The 24,654-nt window shown below is 43.7% G+C and overlaps 1 protein-coding gene across 1 annotated transcript in view; it reads left to right on the top strand.

Moving 5' to 3' along the window:
• Positions 1–17,573: 17,573 nt before the first annotated feature.
• VPS26C (VPS26 endosomal protein sorting factor C) overlaps positions 17,574–24,654 on the top strand; it is a 43,645-nt gene continuing 36,564 nt past the window's right edge. The window contains exon 1 of the mRNA XM_059392342.1: positions 17,574–17,730. Within this exon, the coding sequence (XP_059248325.1) occupies positions 17,674–17,730 (57 nt within the window). The 5' untranslated portion in view covers positions 17,574–17,673. The remainder of the gene's footprint in view (positions 17,731–24,654) is intronic.

Below are 24,654 nucleotides of genomic sequence, written 5' to 3'. Positions count from 1 at the left end.
GATCTTTCATCTTAACCTTGATGGTAGCAAACTTCTGTACCCATCACTGAGGGGACACAGCAGGTTCTGAAGGGGCCTTGACCAGGAGCCAGACCCAACCTGGGTGCTGATTCTGGCTTTGCTGTTAATCAGCAGGTGATCTTTGGCATTAACGTTGATTTCCCCGGGGTCTTGGTTGTTTCATCTAGAAAAGGAGGACACTCGTGGTGATAAGTTTTTAGGTCCCTTTCAGCAAGAAAATTCCATGAGGCTTTTTTCACTGAGGAAACAAATCCCTGGCAAGCCCTTGTCTAATAATTACTGTTAGGTAACCCTCCTAAGGCTTTATGACTTTTCCAGTCTGCAGGTGGTGCACATTTTTTCTTTCTTTAGGTTTATAATGGAGCAAAGTTAAGAAACATGTTACTGATATGTATCGAGGTTTTAAACATTGATTTTTGCCTAAGTAGTAATGAGAAAATTAACTTTTGTGTTTTCTGTTTTTGTCTTTGTTTTTTTTGGTTTGGGTTTATTGACCCAACCCCCTTTAAAGATTGATTTATTTGAGGAGGGCCAGAGAGGGAGAGTCTTAAGCAAACTCTGCACTGAGCTCAGAGTCCCACACAGACTCGATCCCATAGTCCTGAGATCAGGACCTGAGCTGAAATCAAATCAGATTTGTAACTGACTATGCCACCCAGGCATCCCAAACTTTTGTGTTATACACACACACACACACACACACACACACACACACCCTTTCTACCACGAAAATGAGAAAATCAAATCATTAATGTAGGCAAATCAGAAGTGAGACTTTGGATTTTTAGTGTTATCTCTCCTGTCCTCCTCCAACCTCCAATTCCAAGAGTGATAAACCATGAAGATGGTGACAGAGGTCATATGACACCCGCATCCCAATGTCCCACATTCTTAAATAAAAAGGACAAAGTCCCTGTTTTTATAATGTAAAAAGTAGTATTTGTTCATCTTTTAAGTTTTAAGGATTACTTCTCAGTTATCTGAAAAAGCTGTGATACAGTCTTGGTGAAGAACAAAGGATGTTCTTCGTAACAAAGAACCACAGAACACCAAAAACATAAAAATTGAAGATTCTGTGTTTTTCCTGCTTTCTGGAAACATGATGTGAAACAACTGGGCATAGGGAACCCTGGTACATTTTGATAAAATTCAAATATCAGGCCTTAGAAAGATCTGTAAGTCTTCATTCTCATGAAACAAAGAATCTGTTCTTCAATTTTAAAAAAGGCGTATCAAGAAAATCAACCTCAAAATTTAGGTAAAGTTTAGGTGTTAAGTCAAATCTCCAATTTCATTAGTCGTGGAAAAATGTGATGATCATATAATCAGAAAACAGTTCCTTCCTGTCCTCAGCTGAAAATGGAAAATAAAGTGCCTGCATGTGATACAGGCTTGGGATGAAAGGCCAGAATTGTGGGGAGGCAGGAGCTAGCCCAGACACAGAGAGGCAATGACCAGGAAGGCTCTGATAGCACGCGGGTGATTTAGATAGTAACAAGTGGGCATAGAGTTTTACAAGGCTAGATGAACACAATATAAAAGTAAGTTAAAAAAAAAAAAAAGAGTAAATTTCAAGCAAATTAGGTCCTGCTGCAAATGACAGAAAACCCAAAGTCCAGTGGCTTAAACACAATTCAAATGTTTTCTCTAAACAGTTGTGTGAAAGGTGCCCTGACCAACAGAAGCCCAGGTTCCTTCTACCTGGTTGCTCACATCCTCAATGTGAAGCTTCACCTTATGGGCCAAGACAGCTCTTCAAGTCCCATCTAGGCAGCAAAATGAATGAAAGGAGAAGAGAACAAGCTTCTCTATTTAAGGATACTTCCTGGAAGTGGCAAATACCAACTCTTCCATCCCACTGCCTAGAATTAAGTCGCATGGTCACAACCAGATGCTTGGGAGGTAGGGATTCTGGTGGAGGTTGGGTTTCTTGATTCTGGGTACTTTGTGCTCAGTTAAAAATTCGGGTTCTATTGTCACAGAAGAGTACCGCGGTGTGTCAGAGGCTTTAACCCTGCCCCGAGAGCATTCTGGCCTTTGCCTTCTACTTCCGATAGATTGTCAAGCTCCACTGGAGTGTCTAGACTGGGAGCTGCCATGTCAGCAAGTCCATGTGATTTAAGGTCACTCAGGGTGGGGTCTTTGGGTCATGAGGTAGTAGTACAGCTTCAAGGAGGGCTCAGGACTGAGAATCAATATATGGGAAACCAGCAGGACTTATGAACTCTGGTCTCAGAGCTTGGATGGGCTTTCCTGGTTGGCAGCACTCCATGGACGTTGCCATTCATCGATGCCAAGAGAGTGCACCGCCCGTGACTCCCCAGGGAGAGGACAATGGAAGCTTCACTTTGGGTACTTTCCTGGACTCTGCCCTCTGTACTTCTATCCTTGGCTGATTTTAATCTGTATCCTTTTGTTTTAATTAACTGTAACTATGAGTACAACAGCTTTTACTGAGTTCTGTGAGACTCTCCAGTGAATGACTGAAACTGAGGATGGTTTGGGGAATCCCACAAACTTGTAACTGGTCTCAGAAGTGAGAGTGGTTTGACGTGGACTGTGTTCATGCTACCTGCATAGCTTCGCAACCGTTCCCTGGTAAAGGCACAATGGAACGAAAGGGCTGGCCTGCCTCTAGCCAGAGGCTCTATGCGCGCCAAGCCTCACTGTCTGACCTGAGGTTCTAGGATCTGAATAAACTTTTAATTCAGTCAGGACATCCCAACATACTGCAACAAAAGACATCTGCTATCAAGGAAGGGGAGAATGTTGGAAGAGAAAAGTAAGCCATCACAAAATCGAACTTGCCCTTTCAACCACCCAAATATCTATACACCTATCTTCCAACATGTAGTACTGATTCATCCCTTTTGCAAAAGCAACGACCTCAAAGTCCCATTCAAGCACACCCTTCAGCTCCAAAGCCTGCTTCGTGGATGGTGTCCAGAGCTATTCATCAGTGTAGAGGGGCTCCTGGTGGTTTGGAAACCCATGCACCTAAAGAAAAGCTCTGCTTCAAAATGAGCAATATACAAAGGTTCAGTAGGAAAAATAGTTATAGTAAAAACCCCCATTTGGAAAGGGGAGTCAAGAAGAACACCCAGCTGTCCTTGGCCCACAGCAGTGATCAAATCCTATGGGAACAGGAATGGTGAGGACCCCCTTCTCTGGCAACAGAGTAAGTGATTTGGTTGGCCCATGTGAATACCTCTGGCTCTGGAACAATTCTTTTTGCCCAGTATCCTCCTGTCTCTGCCCTCAAGGAGGACTTCCTTGTCACTCATCTTTAAAAGCCCCATCAGGGGGCGCCTGGGTGGCTCAGTGGGTTAAAGCCTCTGCCTTCGGCTCAGGTCATGTGATCCCAGGGTCCTGGGATCGAGTCCCGCATCGGGCTCTCTGCTCAGCAGGCAGCCTGCTTCCTCCTCTCTCTCTGCCTGCCTCTCAGCCTACTTGTAATCTCTGCCTGTCAAATAAATAAATAAAATCTTTAAAAAAAAAAAAAAGCCCCATCAGAAGTGAGCATGAAAGAGTATTTGCTGCCTGGGAACTGAACAGATACAGGGTCCTGGGAGTTGCTTTAGGGAATGGTCAGTATCCTGCAATTTGGGGCTAGTTTGCAGTTTTCTTATCAACATGATTAATATCTTCACAAACCTCCGGGTTTCTGATATGTTTGTTTATGGTCTGTTCCTCTTCAGGATTGTCAGATTTAGCAAACCCTAAGAAAACAGGATTCCCAGTGAAGCCTGAATTCAGCGATACTTTAGAGGTAAAATATTTGAGACAGCCTTACCCTAAAAATTACTTGCTCTGCTCTCCTACCTGCTTGTCTTCAATCTAATGACCACTGCCCTCAGACAGGAAGACAACGCCCGTACACTGATGTTTGCCTCTTGACTGGCTCTCACCGTCTACAGACAGAAAAACTGAGACAGGAAGCTTTGTGAAACCACGAGGCCCCAGTGAAACTGCCTACCCAGGCTGCCTTTGCATGGAGTGTAGGGGCTTGGGTTTTTTAATTCAGCAAGACTCCAAATTATCAGGTTATGAGTCAAATTACATTGGAGACTCCAGACAGAAAGGGCTTCCTTGGCAGAACAAATTCTTCATTCTGTTTCCAGGCTGCCTGGCTTTTCCCCTCAAGCTCACCTCTTTTTTGGACTTTTCAGGAAGTGGCAAGAAGCAGCTGAATGTGACCCAAATTCTGAAATTTCCCAACCATTTTTTCCGGATGCTCTGCCTCGGTCAGAGGCAGTATGCCTTCTAAGTTAGCAATGGGAATGTGCTACCCAATGTCTCATGACCATCCTAAGGGTCATCATTTTTCCTACCTGCCTACGGAGTCCTTGGCGTTCAGCTGCTTGATCAGTGCAGCATCTTCAGTTCTGTTAGGACTGGAGTCAGGTGTGAGCATCAGAAGTCACAAAATAGTAGTCACTGAAGCAGGTTATATTAGTTTCCTTTTGTTACTCTAACAAATTCCCACGAACTTAGTGGCTTAAAACAATGCACATTTATTCTCTTATAGTTTTAGAGGTCCAACATCAGAAATGAGATTTCTGGAACTAAAGTCAAGGACCTGCAAAGCTGGTTCCTTCTCGAGTAACTAGGGGAGAATCTGTTTCCTTGACTTTTCCAGTTCCTCAAAGTCACTCATGCTCCTTGGTTTATTATGTCCCTTCTTTCTGTTTTCAAGTTGAATCCCTCTAAACTCTCCGTCTCTGACATTCCTACCTCCTTCTTACAAGCCGCCTTTTGTTGACATGGGGTCCACCCAGATCATTTCCTCTCTCAATGTTCTCAACTCATCTGCAACATCCCTTTTGTAAGATAACATATTCACAGTTTCCAGGGATTAGGAAGTGAATTTCCCTTTTGGGGGGAAGTACGGAAGGAGTACTACTCTATCTATTACAACAAGGAAGTTTATTTTTCTCTCAGTTAAATGGAGGCCGTCATTGTCAGTACAGGGGAGGCAACGATCATGAGGAGCTCAGGCTGCTTTTGCCTGTCCTGCTTCCATCATCTGGAGGCAGCCTCCACCGTATGATCCAGGAGGACCCCTCAGACTGTAGCCAGCACAGCCAAATTCTAACCAGCAGGACAAGCAAGGGGAAAAAGAAGGACTTGCAATCTCTTTTCAAACATACTTCTTGAGAGTTGCACTCTTGGCTTCCATGAACATCCTTTTGGCCAAAACTTGGTCATACGGCCACACCTAGTGATAAGTGTGACTGAGAAGTGTAGACATTATTCTGGACAGACCCAAGCCCAGCTTAAAAAAGAGGGGGGTGGTGCTCAGGCACGTGGTGGCTCAGTTGGTTGAACATCTGACCCTTGGTTTCAACTCAGATCATGACCTCAGGATCATGCGGTCAAGCCCTGCATCGGGCTCTGTGCTCAGTGGAGAGTCTGCTTGAGATTCTCCCTCTTTCTCTCTCTCTCTCTCTCTCCCCCTCACCTTCTGCTGCTCCCCCCTTCACCTCTCTAAAATAAATAAATAAAATTTTTTTAGAAATTGGGGTTTCTACCACTACAAGGGAAAAGGAGGATATGTTTTGGGGGACATCCAGTAGTCCCTCCAGTATTTCTAACTTTCTAAAATTGTATGTACATTTTGGGTGGAAAATGAATTTAATTCACATGCAAGTGTGCTAAATTCCAGAAGCAGATGGATTTTACCTAAAAGCTACTAGTCCCATGCTGATCTTTGGAGTAATGTAGCAAGTTCTCTGTGTAGCCCTGAGACCAATGTTTCCGAAGGAAGGAAGGAAGGAAAGTAGGAAGGAAGGGAGAGAAACATTCATATAAATACCTTCCAGGAGAGAACATAAAATGGAAGTTCAATGATTTCAGAAGTAAATAAAAGAGCTTTTCCTCCAGAACTTTGAGTGTACTGAGTGATCTACCGATTACCAGTAAGTGGGTAATTTGAGTTCTTACTGAATGAGGGTGTTGTGGCTGGAGGAGGTGCATCTCAGAGTAGAAGTAAGACACCAGGGGATGGAGAAGCAGGAGATGGGGATGATTCCCTGAGCTTCCCATAAGATTCTTGAAGGCTGCATGGGCATACCTCTTGGGAATGGGCTTTGGATGAGACCCTATTGGGGATCCTGCCCTCTCATCTACAGGTAGAAGCCCTCTGGCTCTCCTAACTCACACCTCTTATTAATCAAATCACATCAGGGATAGGCCCTGAGATGTCCTCTCTTGCCCCACTTCTTTATTCCTACATTATTGCCATGATTATCATCCAGTCACTATTGTCTCTTGCAAAGACTTCTACAAAGATTTCTACAAAACTGAGATGTTTGGTGAGATGTTACTCTTCAATACATTTTGCACATTACAGCCAGAAGGATCTTTCTAGAATGCAAAGCTGATCATCTCATGTTATAGCTTAAATTGCATCTCTGCAAAAAAATTGTGGTAGAGTCCTAATTCCAGGTGCTCAGAATGTGACCTTATTTGGAGATAGGGTCTTGACAGAGGTGGTCAAAGTAAGACAAGATCATTAGAGGCCCTACAATAATAACTCTTCATGCTGCTGGAATTAGCTCCTCAGTCCTCTTTTCCCTTCTAGGCTGTCCGCTACAGGAAGGGAAAAACCTTGTCTGCTGTTCCCCAGGAAGTCCTTGAGATTTAGCATGATGTATACTTGGCACCCATAAATGGATGTGGGACAACTGGTCAAATGAATGAATGATATATTTTCCGTGTAAATTGTATATTTCTATTTTCATGTTTAACCCAACTTTTGTTTTAAAATTTTCAAACACAGAATGAAGTTGAAAAAAGTATAGGGTGAATAGACATATATGAAACACCTAGATTGTAGAATTAATGCTTGGCTATGTTTGTTTTATCACAGGCCTACCCACCCACCAATATCTCTTATTTGACTATGAGTTTCAAGTCATAGATACGCCAGGGCCTCTGGGAAACATGCATGTTCAGTTTAGTAGATATCCCCAGGGCAGCAGACTACAAATATTCCTGAAACTATATCCTTAGTCCTTTGTGCTAATGCCATGATCATATGGATTTATAACTGGAATTTAAAGGTGGAGTTCTATAGAAATATCAAGTATTTCCCTGATTCTCAATCCTTACCTATTTTCAGATTAGGTGTATATTTAAGATTAATATAGATATTGCCCAGGTAAACCAAGAAGAGCTCTGTGATGGCTGAGAAGCTAAATCAATGGGTCCATAACTGAAATGGAACAGAGGACACCTCATCTGGGGGGGGGTGTGCAGCCATTGTCCGGCTCAGGAGGGGTCAGAGAGGGTGAACCAAATTGTGGAACTTCCCTCCCAGGTTGTGGTAGCACCTGATCCCTCCAGACCACCCCAGCCCTCGTGGGATTCCAGGAAAATCCAGTAGGACACTCCTGCAGCTGATAATGGAGATAGCACGGGAAGGGGGCCACCATCATGTCTAAACCATAGTAAGCCCCATCCCTGATGTGCCCTAGACCTTCGTGAGCAATGGCAGGAAACCAAGTCAGTTTCTGTGATTTCCTCCCTGACATCATCTTGCTCTACTCCTTCCAGAGCTATTATCTTTACTTCATAGTACACATTCTGGGAGGCTTGTTTTGCAGAAGTTCTGGCTACATTTGTTATTTAAAAAAACAAAAACAAAAACAAAACCCCCCCCCTTTTTTTTTTAAGTGGATTTACACTTTAGAGTTTTGGGTGACTCCAGTACACAAACTCTCAGGGCACATGGTGGTGCATGGTGGCGTTGCTGTAGGAAGTTTACAGATGATGCATGGACAGTTTCTCTGTGGGAAATGATACCCCGCGTCACTGCAGATGAATAGAAGCCAACAACACAACCCAGGAAAAGCCCCCGGGTGGCACCACATCTTCACTTTACCAAAACTGAATTATTCCAAGGCTGTGAAAATGAAATTAATGTAAGAGATAAAATATGTGGTTTTAACATGTTTCCCTACCCGTGCTGCCTTTTTAATGCCGAAAGTGCTTATCATGTAGTATTCACTGATTTGCCTATTAATAGGAGAGAAATTTAAAATGTCTCCCCTATAAATGGTGAGGATCTCTCGTAAGGAAGAACATCCAGCAATAAGTAAATTAATCTTGTATGTAATTGAAAACAACTCTGTCCATGACTGCAGTTAGGAGAGCCAATATATCCGTGGTTTGTTTCAGATCATTTAAATTGGTTTCTGACTCTTGGCAGTTGTAAGAATCCTGACTCTGCCCTTATCAATGAATTCCTCCTTCCTTTCTTAAGCTTTAATGACATATATATATATATATATATATATGTCATTATATATATATATATACACATATATATGTATATATATATTTAACATTAATAGTAAATACTTCAAAGATTTTGTTTTATTTTTCAAAGTAATAGCTATGCCCAGTATGGTGCTCAAACTCACAACCCTGAGATCAAGAGTCTCTTGCTCCACTAACTGAGCCAGCTGGGTGCTCTTAACCGTAACAATAAATACTTTAAATCTGATGGCAAATAATTTTGAAATCATGCATATTTGTGAGAAGAGCGAAGAAAAACAAAAGGTCCCCATGTCCTAAATATCCCAGTACAGGCACTGTTGATAGTCGGGGGCATTTGTTTTTCTGCTAGATTCTCTGCTTTTTTGTTTAAGTCAGAGACTTACGTTGCACGTGTTTTGTTTAATTTTTGTTTGCCTGTTTTTCATAGCAGTAATCATACAGATAAAATTCTGTATTCCTTCTAATCTTTGATTTTAACACAATCATTTTCTAATGTTAGGATATGATCTTTATAACTATACAATTTAGTTTTGAAGTCAACTTATGGAAGTATAGTTTATATGAAAGTATAACTTATATAAAATAAAACACAGCCAGGGCATCTGGATGGCTCAGCGTCTAACTTTTGGTTTCAGCTCAGGTCATGATCTCAGTCTGCATTGGACTCCGAGCTCAGCTCAGAATCTGCTTGAGACTCTCTCTCCCTTTGTCCCTCTGCCCAGCTCTCTCTCTGACTCTCTTAAGCGTCTAACTTTCGGTTTCAGCTCAGGTCATGATCTCAGTCTGCATTGGACTCTGAGCTCAGCTCAGAATCTGCTTGAGACTTTCCCCTTTGCCCCTCTGCCCTGCTCTCTCTCTGACTCTCTCTCAAATAAATAAAATCTTTTAAAAAAGATTTTATTTATCTATTTGACAGAGAAAGAGAGATCACAAGGAGGCAGAGAGGCAGAGAGAGAGGGGGAAGCAGGCTCCCTGCTGAGCAGAGAGCCCGATGCAGGGCTCGATCTCAGGACCCTGGGACCATGACCTGAGCCGAAGGCAGATGCTTTAATCCACTGAGCCACCCAGGCACCCCCAAAATAAAATATTTTGTAAAAATAAGAAAATTAAACACATCCACTGTATGTGTATATATAGTTTTAAAACCACACATAGTTTAAAACCATATATATATATATATACACACATATGTCTGTGTATGTATATATATATGCATACATATATATATATATATATATATTTTAATGAGTTTTAACACATGGAATACCTGTGCAAGTACCTCCCTATTCAAGGCACAGATTTTTCTATCCCCTTAAATGCACCCTCCTGACCCTCTGCAGTCCGCCTCCTCCTCCTCCGTGCTGCCACCTCTCAGACACCCATTCATCTGGTGTCCATTATGATCTATTAGTTCTGCCTACTTGGAACCTGCACTAAGTATATCATTTTTGCAGCTGTCTTCCTCTGCTCAGTGTGTCTTGGGGACCCATCCATGCTGTTGTATCAGTAGCTTGCTTCTTTGGATGGACAAGTAGTACTTTAGTGTATGGACGTGGCTACAGTTTGTTTATCCGTTCATCACTTGGTGAACTTTTGGGTTGCTTCCAGTTTTTCTCGGTTATAAATAATGCTTCTATGAACATGCAAGTGGAAGTCTGTGTGGACATATGTTTTCATTTTCTTGGGTAAGCACTGAAAGTGAACATGCTGCGCCATTTATTAATTAGGCTGTTTGTCTCATTGGGTTTCAGGAGGTTTTAAAATATATCCTTATATATTAGTCAGATATGCATACTTAGTCAGATATGTGTACTGTTAATATTTTCTCCCAATGTGTTGCTTGCCTTTTGGTTTTCTGGAATTTTGGTACATCTGGTTTGGTTTTTTGGTATATCTGGAACAGCTGAAGTATAATTTACCATTTTTTTCTTTCATAATTCAGGATTTTTATGTTTAGTCTAAGACTTTTTTGGTCTACTCCAATGTCAGGAATATCATCTATGTGTTCTTTCAGAAAATTTAACCTTTTAACATTTAGGTCTATGATCTATTCCAAGTTAATTATTGTATATGGTGTGAGGTAAGGACTGAGGTTAATTTTTTTTTAAATCAATTTTTCATCATTTTGCAAATATCTAGTTGTTCCAATCTGTATGTTGAAAAGATTTCCCTTTCCCCATCAAAATTACCCAGGCACTTTTGTTAAAACTCACAAGATTTTGTTGACTACATATTTATTGAGTTTATTTCTGGGCTTCCTACTCCATTCTATTGATGTATTTGTCGATCCTTAAGGCTTGACCACTGATTTTATTTTTAATTTTTTTGACCAGTATTTTATACCAGGCAGTATAAATCCTCCAAATTTGTTCTTCTTTTTCAAAATTATACTTGCTATTCTAGTTGATTTGCATTTTCATATAAATTTTTAAATTAGTTTGTACATTTTTAACAAAAGGCTGCTGGGCTTCTTGAATGGGATTGCACTGGTGGAAGAATGGACATCTTAATAATATTGAGTCTTATACTCCATCAATTTATAATTTATTGTATTTGTTTCAGTATAGTCATGTTTTTAGTGACAGATAATATCTCATTGAATTGGAGTTATAGTTTACCAAACCATGCCCATTTTGTCAATTAGGCCATTTCTACCTTTTAGTATTAATAATCGGCTGTGAATGTCATGGAGTTTAAAGACCTTTTTTTTTTTCTTCTTTTCCAAATTTAGGATTATTTTCTTGAGATAAATTACTGGGTGGAAGAATATAAACATTTTACAGGCTTTGGTATATATTACCAATTTTTTTCTCTTCTGTTCTCTACAGATTTATGGTATCTTTTACCATATATTAAAATCTCATATACTAACAAATTGGAATCTGTTCTGAGCTTCTCTGTCCAATTGATCTTATGCCAAAATGATCTTGTTCTCTTTTAGCTTTACTATGTTTTATGCCTAGTAAAGCTCTTTTCCCTACAATTAACTTTTTAAAAAGATACATCAATTCCATTATTTTTTAAGAAAATTTTCAATAAGTTTACTCATTAAAAATTTTGCTGAGAGGAATTAAGCCTAAAAATTAATTTTATAAGACTGGACATTTTTAAAATTTAGATTTCCTCTTCAGAAATACTGTACATTTCTCCATTTTTCATATTTTGTATTTCTTAATTCAGCCTTATAGTTTTATACATGTAACTCAATCATATATTACATTCAAATTACCCTGAGTATTTTATATTTTTATTGCTATTGAACATGCAATCCTTATTTTCATTTTATTCTCCAACTGGTTACTGCTGTTAAATAGAAATGTCTATTAATTTTTGTATACGTAGCTGTTTTAAAATCTGCAGGCATAACACATAACCGGTCAAAAAAAATAACAGTCTTCATTTCTCTGTAGATTAACCCAATTTAGCTCTCCAGCAACCATTTCTGCTGAGGGTGGGGGAAATAAATCAATGTTACTATTTAGCTGGAAATCAGTTGAGAGTGTATTACCTTCTCTTTGCCCAGCCCCATTCTCCTTCTTGCCTTCTCCCTAAAACACTCTGTCTGGCATGGGAAAGGTATATGGTTCAAAAATGCCATACATCTTGGCCCGTATCCCAGCAGGAGTAGTTTGCAGTCCCATTCCGGCATAGGCAACATCACGCCAAGAACCATCAGGTTCTTAGAATAAGCCAGTGCTGACTCAACCTGCAACTCACTCTTGCGGGGTCTTCTAATCCTGGGCTCTTTCTCTCAGGCTCTCTGCTTTTCTCTGTCCTTTTCTCTAACCTGGCCCATTCCCATCCTCGGCTGGCATGGCAACTCCAGATGATGGGCGGGCAGCCAGACCCTGCCCTAAGATGTCCTTCGTTCTGTTCTCTTTTTGTGCCTTTTCTTCTAGATCAGACACAGGGCGTGTCTTTGGCAAAGTGCTCTTTATCAAACATTTCGTGACCCGGGGCATAAATTTGATGGAGGGAGAGTTGGGGGGAGTGGGGAGCCTACCAGAAATTACAAGGGATAAAAAAAATACCTTAGCTAATATTTCAACAATATTGTCTGCTTCTACCATGGAATTCAAACGTACTGAAAAGCACAGAGAATTGTATAATAAAGCTTCATGTCCCTATCACTCAGCCTGTCATTATCAACATCTCTCACCTACTTCCCTACCCCAACCACAGCTTTTCTCTCCTTTTTTCTTCCCTTCCGCCTGGAATTAATTTAAAATAAATTCCACATATCATGTCATTTCACTGTGGCCAAATATTTAAAGTATTTTCTAATAATTTTTCAGAGATTTCTTTCTTTGGTGTTTCCCACAGGCTTTGGCATGAAGCATTCACACTTTCTTATTTTTAGTTGTTACCTTATTTTTATTTGCTCCTTGACCTAATGTATTTGGCGGAGATTGTCTAAATTTTGAAATAGTTAAAATTGGGGTGGTTAAAGGATCTGGACTGTACTTAGTTAATTGAATATGAGATTTTCTTTGTGGCACAGTATATAATCAATGCTTATAAATGCATACAGACACTTGAAAAGGTGAATCCCCTGTGATTGCATTATATTTAATTGTACTTCTTAATTACTTTGTTAAAATCCTCTATCCCTTTATTGTTCATGTACTCAATCTCTGACAGAGTGAGTTGTTAAAATCTTCTACTAATAGGGTGCCTGCGTGGCTCAGTGGGTTAAGCCTCTGCCTTCAGTTCAGGTCATGATTCCAGGGTCCTGGGATTGAGCCCTACATCGAACCCTACATTGGGCTTTCTGCTCAGCAAGGAGTCTGTTTCCTCCTCTCTCTCTGCCTGCCTCTCTGCCTACTTGTGATCTCTCTCTCTGTCATATAAATAAATAAAATCTTTAAAAAAATAAAATAAAATCTTCTACTAACTGTCCATTTATTTAACTATTTTCGCTGAATATATATTGTTGTTATACGTTACAGGTTCAATTCATTTAGTGAACTCCTAACCCCCAGTACCTCACAACGTGACTGTCATTGAAAACAGGGTCTTTACAGAGGCAATCAAGTCAAAACGAGGTCATTACTGCGAGCCCCACTCCAACATGAGTGTGTCCTTACGAAAAGGGAGCACTTGGAGAGAGATGCTGATGCAGGGAGAAAGTGATGTGAAGATGAAGACACGTAAAAAGCAAAGTGAAGAGCCGCAGGAGACACCCATATGCAAGCCAAGGAGAGGAGGTAGGAGCAGGACTTTCTCTCGAAGCTCTTGAAAGGAACTGACCCTCCTGACGCCTTGTTTCCAGACCTCAGTCTCCAGAACCAAGCGAGAGAACCATGTTTGTTGCTCTGAGCTGCTCATCGGTACTACTTTGTGATGGCGGCCCCAGTAAGCTCATACGACATACAACTCTCGTATGGCTCTTACCATGTGTCTTCACTATCAGTTTCTGCAAAATTGCCTTTGCAGAAGTTGCACCCCCGCTTGATTTTTCACATTGGATTGGCAGTCTGTTGTCCGGTCTTTTCATTAACATGCTGTGTCCCCTTGCACAGCCCAGACATTTGTCACGTGCACATATGGAGCATGGTGATTGGTGATGGCACATGGGAGCTCTGCATCCAAATGAGTGGCCGCCATTTAGTCGCTACATGGCTTTGGGTGAGTTCGTTAATCCTTCCGTGCCTCAGTTTTTTTCCCTTTTGTAAGGTGAGGGAAATGTAACTGTTGCACAAATGTAATTTGTTCTAAGGATAGAACAAATTAAAATATTTAAAGCGCTTACAACAGTGCCTGGCCTACCACAAGTACTTAACATATATGTGAGTCATTATGAATTCTGTCAACTTTATAATGAAGATAGAGATCATTTTACAGAGGCTCAGAGGAGTTAAGTCAGGAAGCTCGTGTGACAGGATTGTTAAAGGCTGGGCTGCCAGGGGCAGGCCCTGAGATGGAGATTAATGTGCAGGGAAAATATTAGGGGGTACTCTCCAGATCAATAGGTGTGGGCGTGGACGTGAAGCAAGCAGGACTGGGTTGGGCAGAGGAAGAAGTTTAATTGTGATGCAATCCCAGCCAAGGCTCCCCAGCCACTGGGAGCAGAGTGCCGTGCTGTGAAGACTCTCATGCAGCCTCTGGGCAGTCTCCAGTGGTGAGGAACTGAGGCCTCCAGTCCATAGCCACATAAGGGCACCATCTTGGAAGTTGGCTCTCCAGCACAATACAGCCTTGGATGACTGTGCCCTTGTCTAACATGTTGGCTGTGACCACCTGAGCCTTTGAGTCAAAACTACCCAAGGAAGCTGCTCCTGATTTCCTGACTCACAGATACTATGAGATCAAACATGTCTGTTGTGTTAAACTATTAATTGCTGAACGTAATTTTTTACACAGCAGTAGGTAACTAATATAGGGAGCTGACCTGTCCTTCAGAGTTGTTCCAAACTGGAAGAGGTCTTTATACCCTAAATAGACTAGTCATTAGATGTGGGCTGTCCCCCAAACCTTCCCCCTCCAACCAAAAGACCATGACTTTGGGCAAAGCAGTTTTCTTTACCTAAGGCCAAGTTGTGAAGAGTGGCTGAGCTGACAAGCTCTTGAGAGCAGAACTCTCAGCAGCTTGGGAACATGTCCCTCAGTCCCAAAAGGTCTGAGCGGAGCATCACAGCCTCCACTGAAAGATGTTTAGTGGGGCCTCTCCTACTGTCCTGAAATGGGATTTAGGCTCACAGCTGAAACAAGCACGGTGCCTTCCCTTCTAGCAGAAGATGCCTACAATTAGAGCTGGACACTCCCCCAGGGATTAACCCCTGCTTCCACTGAATGCTTCTCGAAGCCTCTCCATCTCATTCTACATAGGGAGGGAGAGGAAAGAATGAAAGGAGGCAGTTGGCCTTGTGGAGAGTGCAATGTTTCTCCTGGGAAGTGGTGCAGAGTGGGAGGCTGCAAGGTAATCTCTCCTTGGTATCGGCTGGGCCTACTGGAAGGCAAGGCTGGTCTTCCATTCCCTCCTTGCAAATCTGTCTAGTCAGCATTCTCACTGAGTTATTCCTGTCTGCATTTCATGAGGGAGCAAGGACACTGAAGAGAGAGAGAGCAGAGTGGAGAGGAGAGGCCTTGGGTCAGCTTCCAGTCCAGCCCTTTTGTGTGGTAAGGATGTGTATTTCTTATGAGTCACGTGGACTCTGTGGAAGATAGACTGTCTTGAGCTGTCTTGCTGAACCCTCACCAAAAGGCTGAGTGCAATAGTGGGTGTTGGCAGGGGGGTGATGGAAAAGGTCAGGCTGGAGATCAACCTCCCATGGAAATGTATGGAAGGGAAAAAGCCCACAAGACCTCCTTGTAGGTGTCCCCTGAAAGTTTCCAGCAAGGGCCAGTTATCCATGCGAGCAGGAACCAGTCAAGAGAGAACTTTGGGCAGAGGCCAGTTACCCAATGCTTGCCTAAACACAGAAGCCAGGCCTGAAGAGGACGTTGAAGAAGTGTCCAAGAGCCAGGACCATGACTCGTACCCTCCCACCGCCACTCAAGTCATGAGATTGGCCCTTTGACGTGGTCTGATTTTTACTAACTGAAATTGACCAGGAAGTTAGGGATATGGCCTAAGGTGTGCCTAAGGGATGGAAAGATTCTAAAGAGCAGTGATTGGAGAAAACTGGACTGTTTCCTGTTTGGAAGCCATCACACAGAGAGGGCTAAAAAACTGATTACACTGGTAATTGCTGGAACAAAAGCTCTTTGCCCTGCACTAGCATTCCATAAAGATAGTGTGCAATCTACGAAGATGAGTAAAACATGGCATACCTGACCTCCCGGAACAAGAAATGTTCTGTTGTAAACCAAGTATAAAGCAGGTTTGCTGAGCCAACAAGTCTAGAACGGGGATCCTTGTTTCTTTTCCTGCTTCCCTGCACTGTCTTTACAGAGATTGGTATTTTACCAGTTGGAAATGATGGGTGAGTCTAGTGGAGAGGGATTCATTTCCTGAATTGCAAGGATACTAGACTGTGATTATTTAATCCCTAATGAATTGTTCTTAGAACTGCGGAGTTTGAGTCGCAGGAAGACACCCAAGAGACTGAAGCCCCGGGGGGCAGAGGAAGAGCTGAAACCGGAGACCTGAGTATTGGGAAATACCACCTTGTGTCACCCTTCAAAAGCAATTGTAGCTACAGCACCACCCCTGTCGTCCTATAAAATGCCTTAAATTCTCAAGAGGGAGGCGCCCGTGGTACTGACTCAGGAAACTGTTTTATTGAAAATTTCCAAGGCAATCTTAAACGTGATGCACTTGAAAGCACGGACATCAGAATAAGGAATTTAAAAACAAAAAGTTCTCCACCGCACTGCCTGTTACCAAAATCACGAAATGTTACCTCCGGGCTTACTGGAAAAGTCCTGGTTTAAAACACCTACGGGGAATTTTAGTTCAGTCAGAGCAGTGTGTTGCCTAACTCTGTACTGCTGCCCTGCCTGGAGGCCCCTCTGCCCCCAAACCAAGCTGTGTCTCGTGTCTGCTTCAGACAGCTCTGGCCGGGAATAAAAAGGAGGCCCGGCAGGTGCGGTCGGTCCACGCGCCGCCGCCGGGACGAGGGCCCGCGGGCCGCGCCTTCCAGCACTCTGCGCACCGCCATGAATATTCAGCACCGTCGCAGGCGCGCGCCGGGGGAGTACCCACAAGCCCCCGCGGCCCCGGCTCCCGGGTACGCGGCGCTGCGGCTCGGAGCCGGGCGAGGCCATCCGGCGCTTCCCCGAGATCTTGGCTCCCGGCCCAGCGGGAGCGGGAGCCGCGGGGGGGGGGGGGGGGAGGCCGCGCCGCAGAGCCGAGGACGCCGGTCCTCAGAACCCCCGGGAGAGACCGGGGGAGGACTAGAGACGACGAGAGGAAGGAAACTGGGGCGGGACCGCACTCCCAAGCTATGACGACCTTAATGCCTACTCCTTAGCCCAGCGCCTGTGCGCCGCGCAGTCTGACGAGAGCCTCACCTCTCCGGCACAGGCAGGGCCCGCGCCGCGGCCACGAGACCGCCCACCACCGCGGGGCATGCCGGGAGATAGCCGTTTTCTTCTCCTCCTCCTCCCCCCGCCTCAGTAAACCAGGGAGGGGGGCATTTCCGGTGTTAGCGTCTTTACGGAAAGGGTGGGGCTGACCTGGTCCCGCCTCTCACGTCCGGCAGGGGCGGGGCGAAGAGTGACAGATCTTCAGCCTGCCCTAAGGCCCGCCCCTGCACCGGAAAAAGGAAGGCGGGGGAGTCGATCCGGAATCGCGAGCGAGGTCTCCAGAAACGGCGGCAGGCGGCCAGGAGAAAGGGGCGGGGCCGGCTCGGAGGGGCGGGGCGACTCGCCTTCCCTTCGGGTCACGCGCGTCAGGAAGTCGCTCCCTCAGCGGAGTAATCGAAAATGGGGACCTCCCTGGACATTAAGATTAAGAGAGCGAACAAGGTTTATCACGCCGGGGTAAGTAGGGTGGGCGGTCCTGCGGGTTCGGTCGTCGGCAGGGCCCCGCGCATTCCTGGGTGTCCCTGGGCCGGGCAGAGCGCTCTGCCAGGTGCGTCCCCGCCAGGTGTGCCCAGCGCGCGGCCCGCAGCCCTACAGGACCCCGGGCGGAGTCCCCGCCACGTCCTCCGGGGTGGGGGCCGAGGGGCCGGCGCCTGGGCTGCAGTGTTAACCGTCTGGCCCTCGGAACGTCCGCTCGGCCTTGGGTCCAGGGCTTGAGCTGTCCATTGAGGATTGGGGAGCTTGGTGTGCACATGCCCCCTTCCCTCACTCCCCACGCGACTGCAGAGGTCTTAATGAATGAAAGGCAAAATTCGCCTCGAAAACAGAACTAAACACTTCAGGGCCCGGCCAGCTCTAACACCATGCAGAAGCTACTCTTTTTTGTGTGTTCTCTGATGTTCAGAACGCATGGTATATTAAAATGCAAGTACAAAAAAAAAATAAAAATCGTAATGATGGCATTAACAGATTTTGTGCCACTCGTCTATCATTTAACCTCCTCTGGCCTCAGTTTCCTTATTTGCAAAACGCGGATGATTCAAGGTTCCCTAATTTACATCCGAATCAGTCACCCTGGGAATTTTAAAGTGTGCTTGCCCGGGTCCCACTCCCAGAGATATCCCTGATTGTACTGTGCAGCCAGTGTTGAAATCACAGCTGGCGCACACTGGAATAAAACTGAGAGGAGTGGCTGGCCCCGTACCGGCGGAGCAGCCTCAAAAGGGATTGAATACAGGGCAAAGATCATGAACAGATGCTAAACCCTTCTGCGTGCAACATTACAGGGGAAACCTGATGTTTACACAGATTCAGAGGGTCACCTCCCAAATTACTAATTTCAGAGGGAAAAAGCTGCCTTCATAATGGAGGAATCAGGTCATCACCAGTCTGGCCACGACTGACAGCATCACCTCACTATCACTGCTGATACTACTGACATTATGTTCTAGCATGATCACAGAGGGTTTGGCCTGATGCGCTGAAAAGGGAACAACTCTTCCATGTAGTATTCCTACCAAAAAGGTTCAACTTCAATCAACTCATAAGGAAGCAATCAGACATTTCCAAATTGAGGAACACTTTGAAATAACTGGCCTGCATTTTTTAAAAATGTGAATGTCATGAGAAAAGGGGAAGTTTTCTAGATTAAAAGAAACTAAAGGGATATGATAACCAAATACTGTGCATAATTGTTGACAAATTTGGTTATGGACTATATATTAAATAGTAGCTTTGTTTTGGTGCTAAATTTCCCTAGTGTGATATTTGTATTTTGGCTATGTAGGAGTATATGCCACATACTGAAGGATTCAGAAGTAAAATACGGCAATAACTAAATTTTGAATAATCAACCACAGATTGTGTGTGAATACGCATGTGAGATGAAGAGCGAGCAAACAGGGCCAAGTGTTAATAATTGACGACTCTAATGGAAAGCTGTATGTGTCTACTTTGTATTCTTTTTTTTTTTTTTTAAAGATTTTATTTATTAGCACTGGAGAGTAAAGCACAAGTAGGGGACAGAGAAGAAGAGGCAGGCTCCCCACTGAGCAGGGTTCCTGATGTAGGACTCTATCCCAGGACCCTGGGATCATGACCTGAGCCAAAGGCAGACGCTCAACTAACTGAGCCACCCAGGCACCCTTGTATTCTTTTTTAATAGCAGTTTTATTGAGATATAATTCAGATACCATAACATTTACCCATTTAAGGTATAGAATTCAGTGGTTTTAATATAGTCACAGAGTTGCTCAAATAATCACCGCCATTTAATTTTAGGACATTTTGATCCACCCAAGAAGAAACCTTGTACCCGTTAGCAGATATTCCTGGCATCACAGATGTGCTTTCAGTCTCCGTGGATTTGCCTGTTCTGGAAATTTCATATATGTGGTCTTTTGTGACTGGCTTCTTTGACTTAGCATTATGTTTTCAGTGTTCATACCTGTAGCATGTATCAGTTCCTGGTTCCTTTTTAAGCCTGAGTAATATTCCATTGTATGGGTAGACCATCTTTTATTTACCCATTCATCTGCTGAAGGACATTTATTTGGGTTGTTTTACTTTTTGGCTTATATGAATAATGCTACTATGAACATTCTAGTATGAGTGTTTGTGTAAACATGTTTTCATTTCTCTTGGATACAAATAGAGGAGTGAAATTGCTGGGTGATATGACACTTTATATTTAACTTTTTTTTTTTAAGATTTCATCTATTTATGTGACATAGAGAGATCACAAGTAAGCAGAGAGGCAGCAGAGAGAGAGGGGGAAGCAGGCTCCGTGCTGAGCAGAGAGCCTGATATGGGGCTTGATCCCAGGACCGCGAGATCATGACCCCGAGCCAAAGGCAGAGGCCTAACCCACTGAGCCACCCAGGCGCCCCAACTTTTTTTTTTTTTTTTTCAAGAGAGCCAGCACATGCATGAGCTGGAGGGCTTGGGAGGGCAAAGGGAAAGAGAGTATCTTAAGCACGTGGAGAGTATCTCCACGCCCAGCTCGGAGCCCAACAGGAGGCTCTGTCTCATGACCCTGACATCATGACCTGGGCCAAAATCAAGAGTCAGACACTTAACTGACTGAGCCACCCAGGCGCCCTACTGTCTTTATCTTTTTGAAGGCCCACCAAGCTGTTTTCCAAAGCACCTGCGCTCTTGTACATTCCCCCAATAGTGTGTGAGGGCTCAGGTTTTGTTTTTTTTTTTTTAAGATTTTATTTATTTATTTGACAGAGAGAGATCACAAGTAGTCAGAGAGGCAGGCAGAGAGAGAGAGGAGGAAGCAGGCTCCCCGCTGAGCAGAGAGCCCGACGCGGGACTCGATCCCAGGACCCTGAGATCATGACCTGAGCCGAAGGCAGCAGCTTAACCCACCGAGCCACCCAGGCGCCCGAGGGCTCAGGTTTTCTTTCTACTTTGTATTCTCATAACTTTTTTGCAGCTTGGAAATTCAAAATAAGAATTGGTGGAGGCAGTGATAGGAGACTATATACATTTTCCTCTAATAATTATTATTTCATCAAAAACTCAACTTATTGTTTTCTGTGGTTTTAAATAATGGCACAAGTAACGGAAAGTACCTTTAGAAAAGCTGCAAGAACTGAAATCCTAAAGCTGACGCAGCTCTAAGTCCCCGTGGTTGACAGAGTTGAAGGTGGCGAAGCTTTGCGTAACCAGCGTGCATCCCTTGGTGCCATTAATGGGAACAGAATCTGCAGTGGCTGGCTTCTGGCGGTGTTTCTTAATCTTGTGTCAGGGAACCTTATGCGGCGATTATGAAAAAAAAAAATCAGCGTAACTTCTCCTAAACCTAAACTTCTCCTATGTATTATTTTGGAGTTCCCCCCCCACCCCCCCAAAAAGAAGGTTACTAGACAGGTAAGTCTAATCAGTCAGCAAGTATATATTTGGACCCATTTGCCTATGAGTCAGGTTTTAGACTCTGTGATCTGTGGCTCAGGATAGGGGGAGTAGGTGGCCCGTGCTGCCGTGGCTGCTTCCTAAACTCTAGGGGCAGGACTGTAGCTGGCCAGTTGCTTGATGGGCTCAGTGCTTGTGATGCAAGCGGAACTAGTCCACATTTTCCATGTTCTCTGTACATCTCAGCAGCACTGGGGAAGATTCCTTTACGAAGGATCTGACTTCTCAGCCGGTACCTGTAATTGTCGTAGTTGGTTTGATGTGGCCGCCATCTATGGTAGCCTGATCTTCAGGTGGTAGATGAGTGTCTTTCTTGCAAAATACATTTGCCTGTGTAGCTGCATAAAGCAGTCTTCTCAGGACATCTGGGTGGCTCAGTCAGTGAAGCGTCTGCCTTTGGCTCAGGTCCTGATCCCAGGTTGAGTCCGCGTTGGGTTCCTTGCTCAGCGGGGAGCCTGCTTCTCCCTCTGCCTCATGCTCCCCCTGCTTGTGTGCTTGCACAGGCTCTTTCTGACAAATAAATAAATAAAATCTCTTAAAAAATTAAAAACTATGACTTCTACTCAGAAAATGTACTGATTCTGTTACTGTGCTTTTCAGTGTTTTAGCTGTCATGAAAGCATTCGAAAATGGCTTTCATTCTGTGGATACCAGAGAACCTAAGTTACACTTGGGTTTAAAATTGGCATTTGGGTCTTTTCTTAGAAATAAAGTGCTTCTTGACAAAATGATGGATGTTAAAAAAAAAATCACTGTTGAATCATTTTAAAAACTATAAATGTAATACATGCCGTGTGAATGACTTAACATTTTCAGAAGGCTAGAAAGTGAAAAGTAAGTTCTTCCTCCTCTTTTCTCCTTTTCTGTCCCTGGAGGTGTTCCCTGACACTTCATAAGACTATGCCAGGCACTTCCTGTGAGGAATGGTGTACGTGTGCACACACGCACGCGCACACACAACTTGTTCTTTCTGCTTAACGGTGTATCCTTACCTTGGACCTCTGTCGGTCTCATCCTTTTTTAGGTTTTTATTAAATGCAAACAAATTTACTCGGGCAGTGTCTGATGATCTCATGAGGCTTGCAGGGCATAGAGAGAGACAGGTAAACACACAAAGAAAAGGTGATACAGCGCTCGAATAGGAGCATCTGTGGGATCTGATGCACACAAAGCAGGACATCGACGTTTAGGGGGAAGCCAGGGTCCTCTGGAGCCTCGCTGAGGTTGAACCTAAGGTTTGAAATATAAGCACCAGGCTGGGGTCTCCCTCCCACCAGAGACCACAAATGCCCCTGTTCATTCCCAGCAGGTGGAGCAAACAGGGTGGCAGAGTGAATGAGAACTCGAACTCGTGGACATTGGCAAAGCAGTCCAGATCCAGTGAAAGCTTTTGTTTCCTCTGCTTCCTGGGCTTTTCCAGTCATTTCTAGAATCTCATTTGGCAGCAGTTTTTTTGTTTGTTTGTTTGTTTTAAGATTTTATTTATTTATTTGCAGACAGAGATCACAGGTAGGCAGAGAGGCAGGCAGAGAGAGAGGGGGAAGCAGGTTCCCCACAGAGCAGAGAGCCTGATGTAGGACTCGATCCCAGGATATTGAGGTCATGACCCGAGCCGAAGGCAGAGGCTTCAACCCACTGAGCCACCCAGGTGCCCCTGGCAGCAGTTTTTTAGAGGGATTTTACTTTATCATCTTTCCAGGTATTTCTTCCCTTTCCCTTGAATTTATTCGGCTCTCTTCCTGTTGTCTTTTACCTTCCTAAGTTGGCTGTTGAGCTTCTTAAATTGTAGCCTCCTCTTAAAAATGCAGACATTTCCCTCTAAGGACTGCTTTAGCTGCATCCCCCTGGGTCTTTTGTTTCTAGTCAGTTGAGTGGAGTTACTGTAAACTGGACCCCACGTAACCCTGCGCAGCTCCTGCCAGAGAGGGGCGTGGCCAGGAATGCCAGGGAGATAGGAAGAAGTGGAACTGCTCTGCCCCTGCGCTGCCTGGAGTCGCCGCTCCCAGGGACCCTGCTCAGGCCTCCTGGCACAGCAGCCTCACTGTCGAGACATGGGAAGACCCCAAAATAATGCTCTGCTGCCCTTTCTCATGAGATATGACTTTTGGCATTTTTATAATTGTTTCAAAATATCTTCCAATTAACATTATGGTTTTTTGTTTGATACCTGAATTGTTTACAAGTGTGTGTTTTCATTTCTGTTATAAAAACAACTCTCAGGCGCCTGGGAGGCTCAGAATAAGCCACCCACTCTGGATTTCAGCTCAGGCCATGATCTCAGGGTCATGGGATGGACCCCCCACATCAGGCTCCCTGCTCAGTGGGGAGTCTGCTTGTCCCTCTCCCCCTCCCCTAACTTGCACACTTGCTCTCTCGTGCACTGTCTCTCAAATAAATAAATCTTAAAAACAACTCTTACTCATAGACTTAAAATAATACTTACATTTAAATATAAATTTTAGGAAATTCCTTATAAGACAAGTATCTGGAACTAGCATGTGAGGTCATGGTGGAGCCCAGAAGTGCTAGGTGCAGTGGTCAGGAAAAGCCTCATCACGGAAAGTTTCAGTAATTATAGTAGTAACCTGTAATATGTCAGCAGCACATTTTATATATTCCTCTGTCATTGTGCTGATGAAACTTGTAATTAATTTGTTCTTTGAGTCTGCCTAACTAAAATACTGTTCTGCTTATATTTATATACCTAGGCCTGTCAGTAACTGCCCGCTTGGTAGGCACTCAAAAACCTTATTAATTGATAGTTGAGGCCTTAAAACATTTAAACAAAATTCATAAAGCTACTAGTTTTATAAATGCATTGATCAGAAAGGGAAAGCTAGGTCTTATAGGTACTGTATAGATTTTCCTTTGTAATTACAAATAATATTCCAGGCATAAATTCCAGAAGGTAATGGTAAGATTCTTATTTTGGCGTAGCCCCACAGCTACGCATGAACTTCCCATTACTTGTATTTGCTCTAGCACAATCATTTTTAAGAGAATGATTCAAATAATTGTGGACTTCCAAATTACTGTCAGTGTGATTCTCTTCAAATTCAGAAAGAGAAAATAATAGAATTTAATTCCTGGCATTTTCCATCATAATTTATACAGCTCAGAGTGAGTAGACCTTGCTCAGAGCTTGAAGCATTCTTGCCCTTCCACTCCGAGAGTCCTTCTCATTCAGTCCAGAAACTTGACCCATGTTTCCAAAGCCCCATGTATGGTACAAGATCATCAGGAATATGTGATTAAAAAAAATGTCCTGATTCCATATTTCTAGTGAATGTTTTAACATTCCATGGAAACAACTAATACTGGTGGTTTTTTTTTTTTTTTTGAAGATTGTATTTATTTATTTGACAGAGAGAAAGACAGGGAGAAAGGGAACAGGAGCAGGGGAGTGGGAGATGGAGAAGCAGGCTTCCCACTGAGCAGGGAGCCCAATGAGGGGCTCGATTT

This window comes from Mustela nigripes, chromosome 2, assembly GCF_022355385.1.
Source record: "Mustela nigripes isolate SB6536 chromosome 2, MUSNIG.SB6536, whole genome shotgun sequence".
NCBI lineage: Eukaryota > Metazoa > Chordata > Mammalia > Carnivora > Mustelidae > Mustela > Mustela nigripes.
Note: the sequence above shows the minus strand (reverse complement) of the source record. Positions and strands in the feature narration are given on the sequence as shown.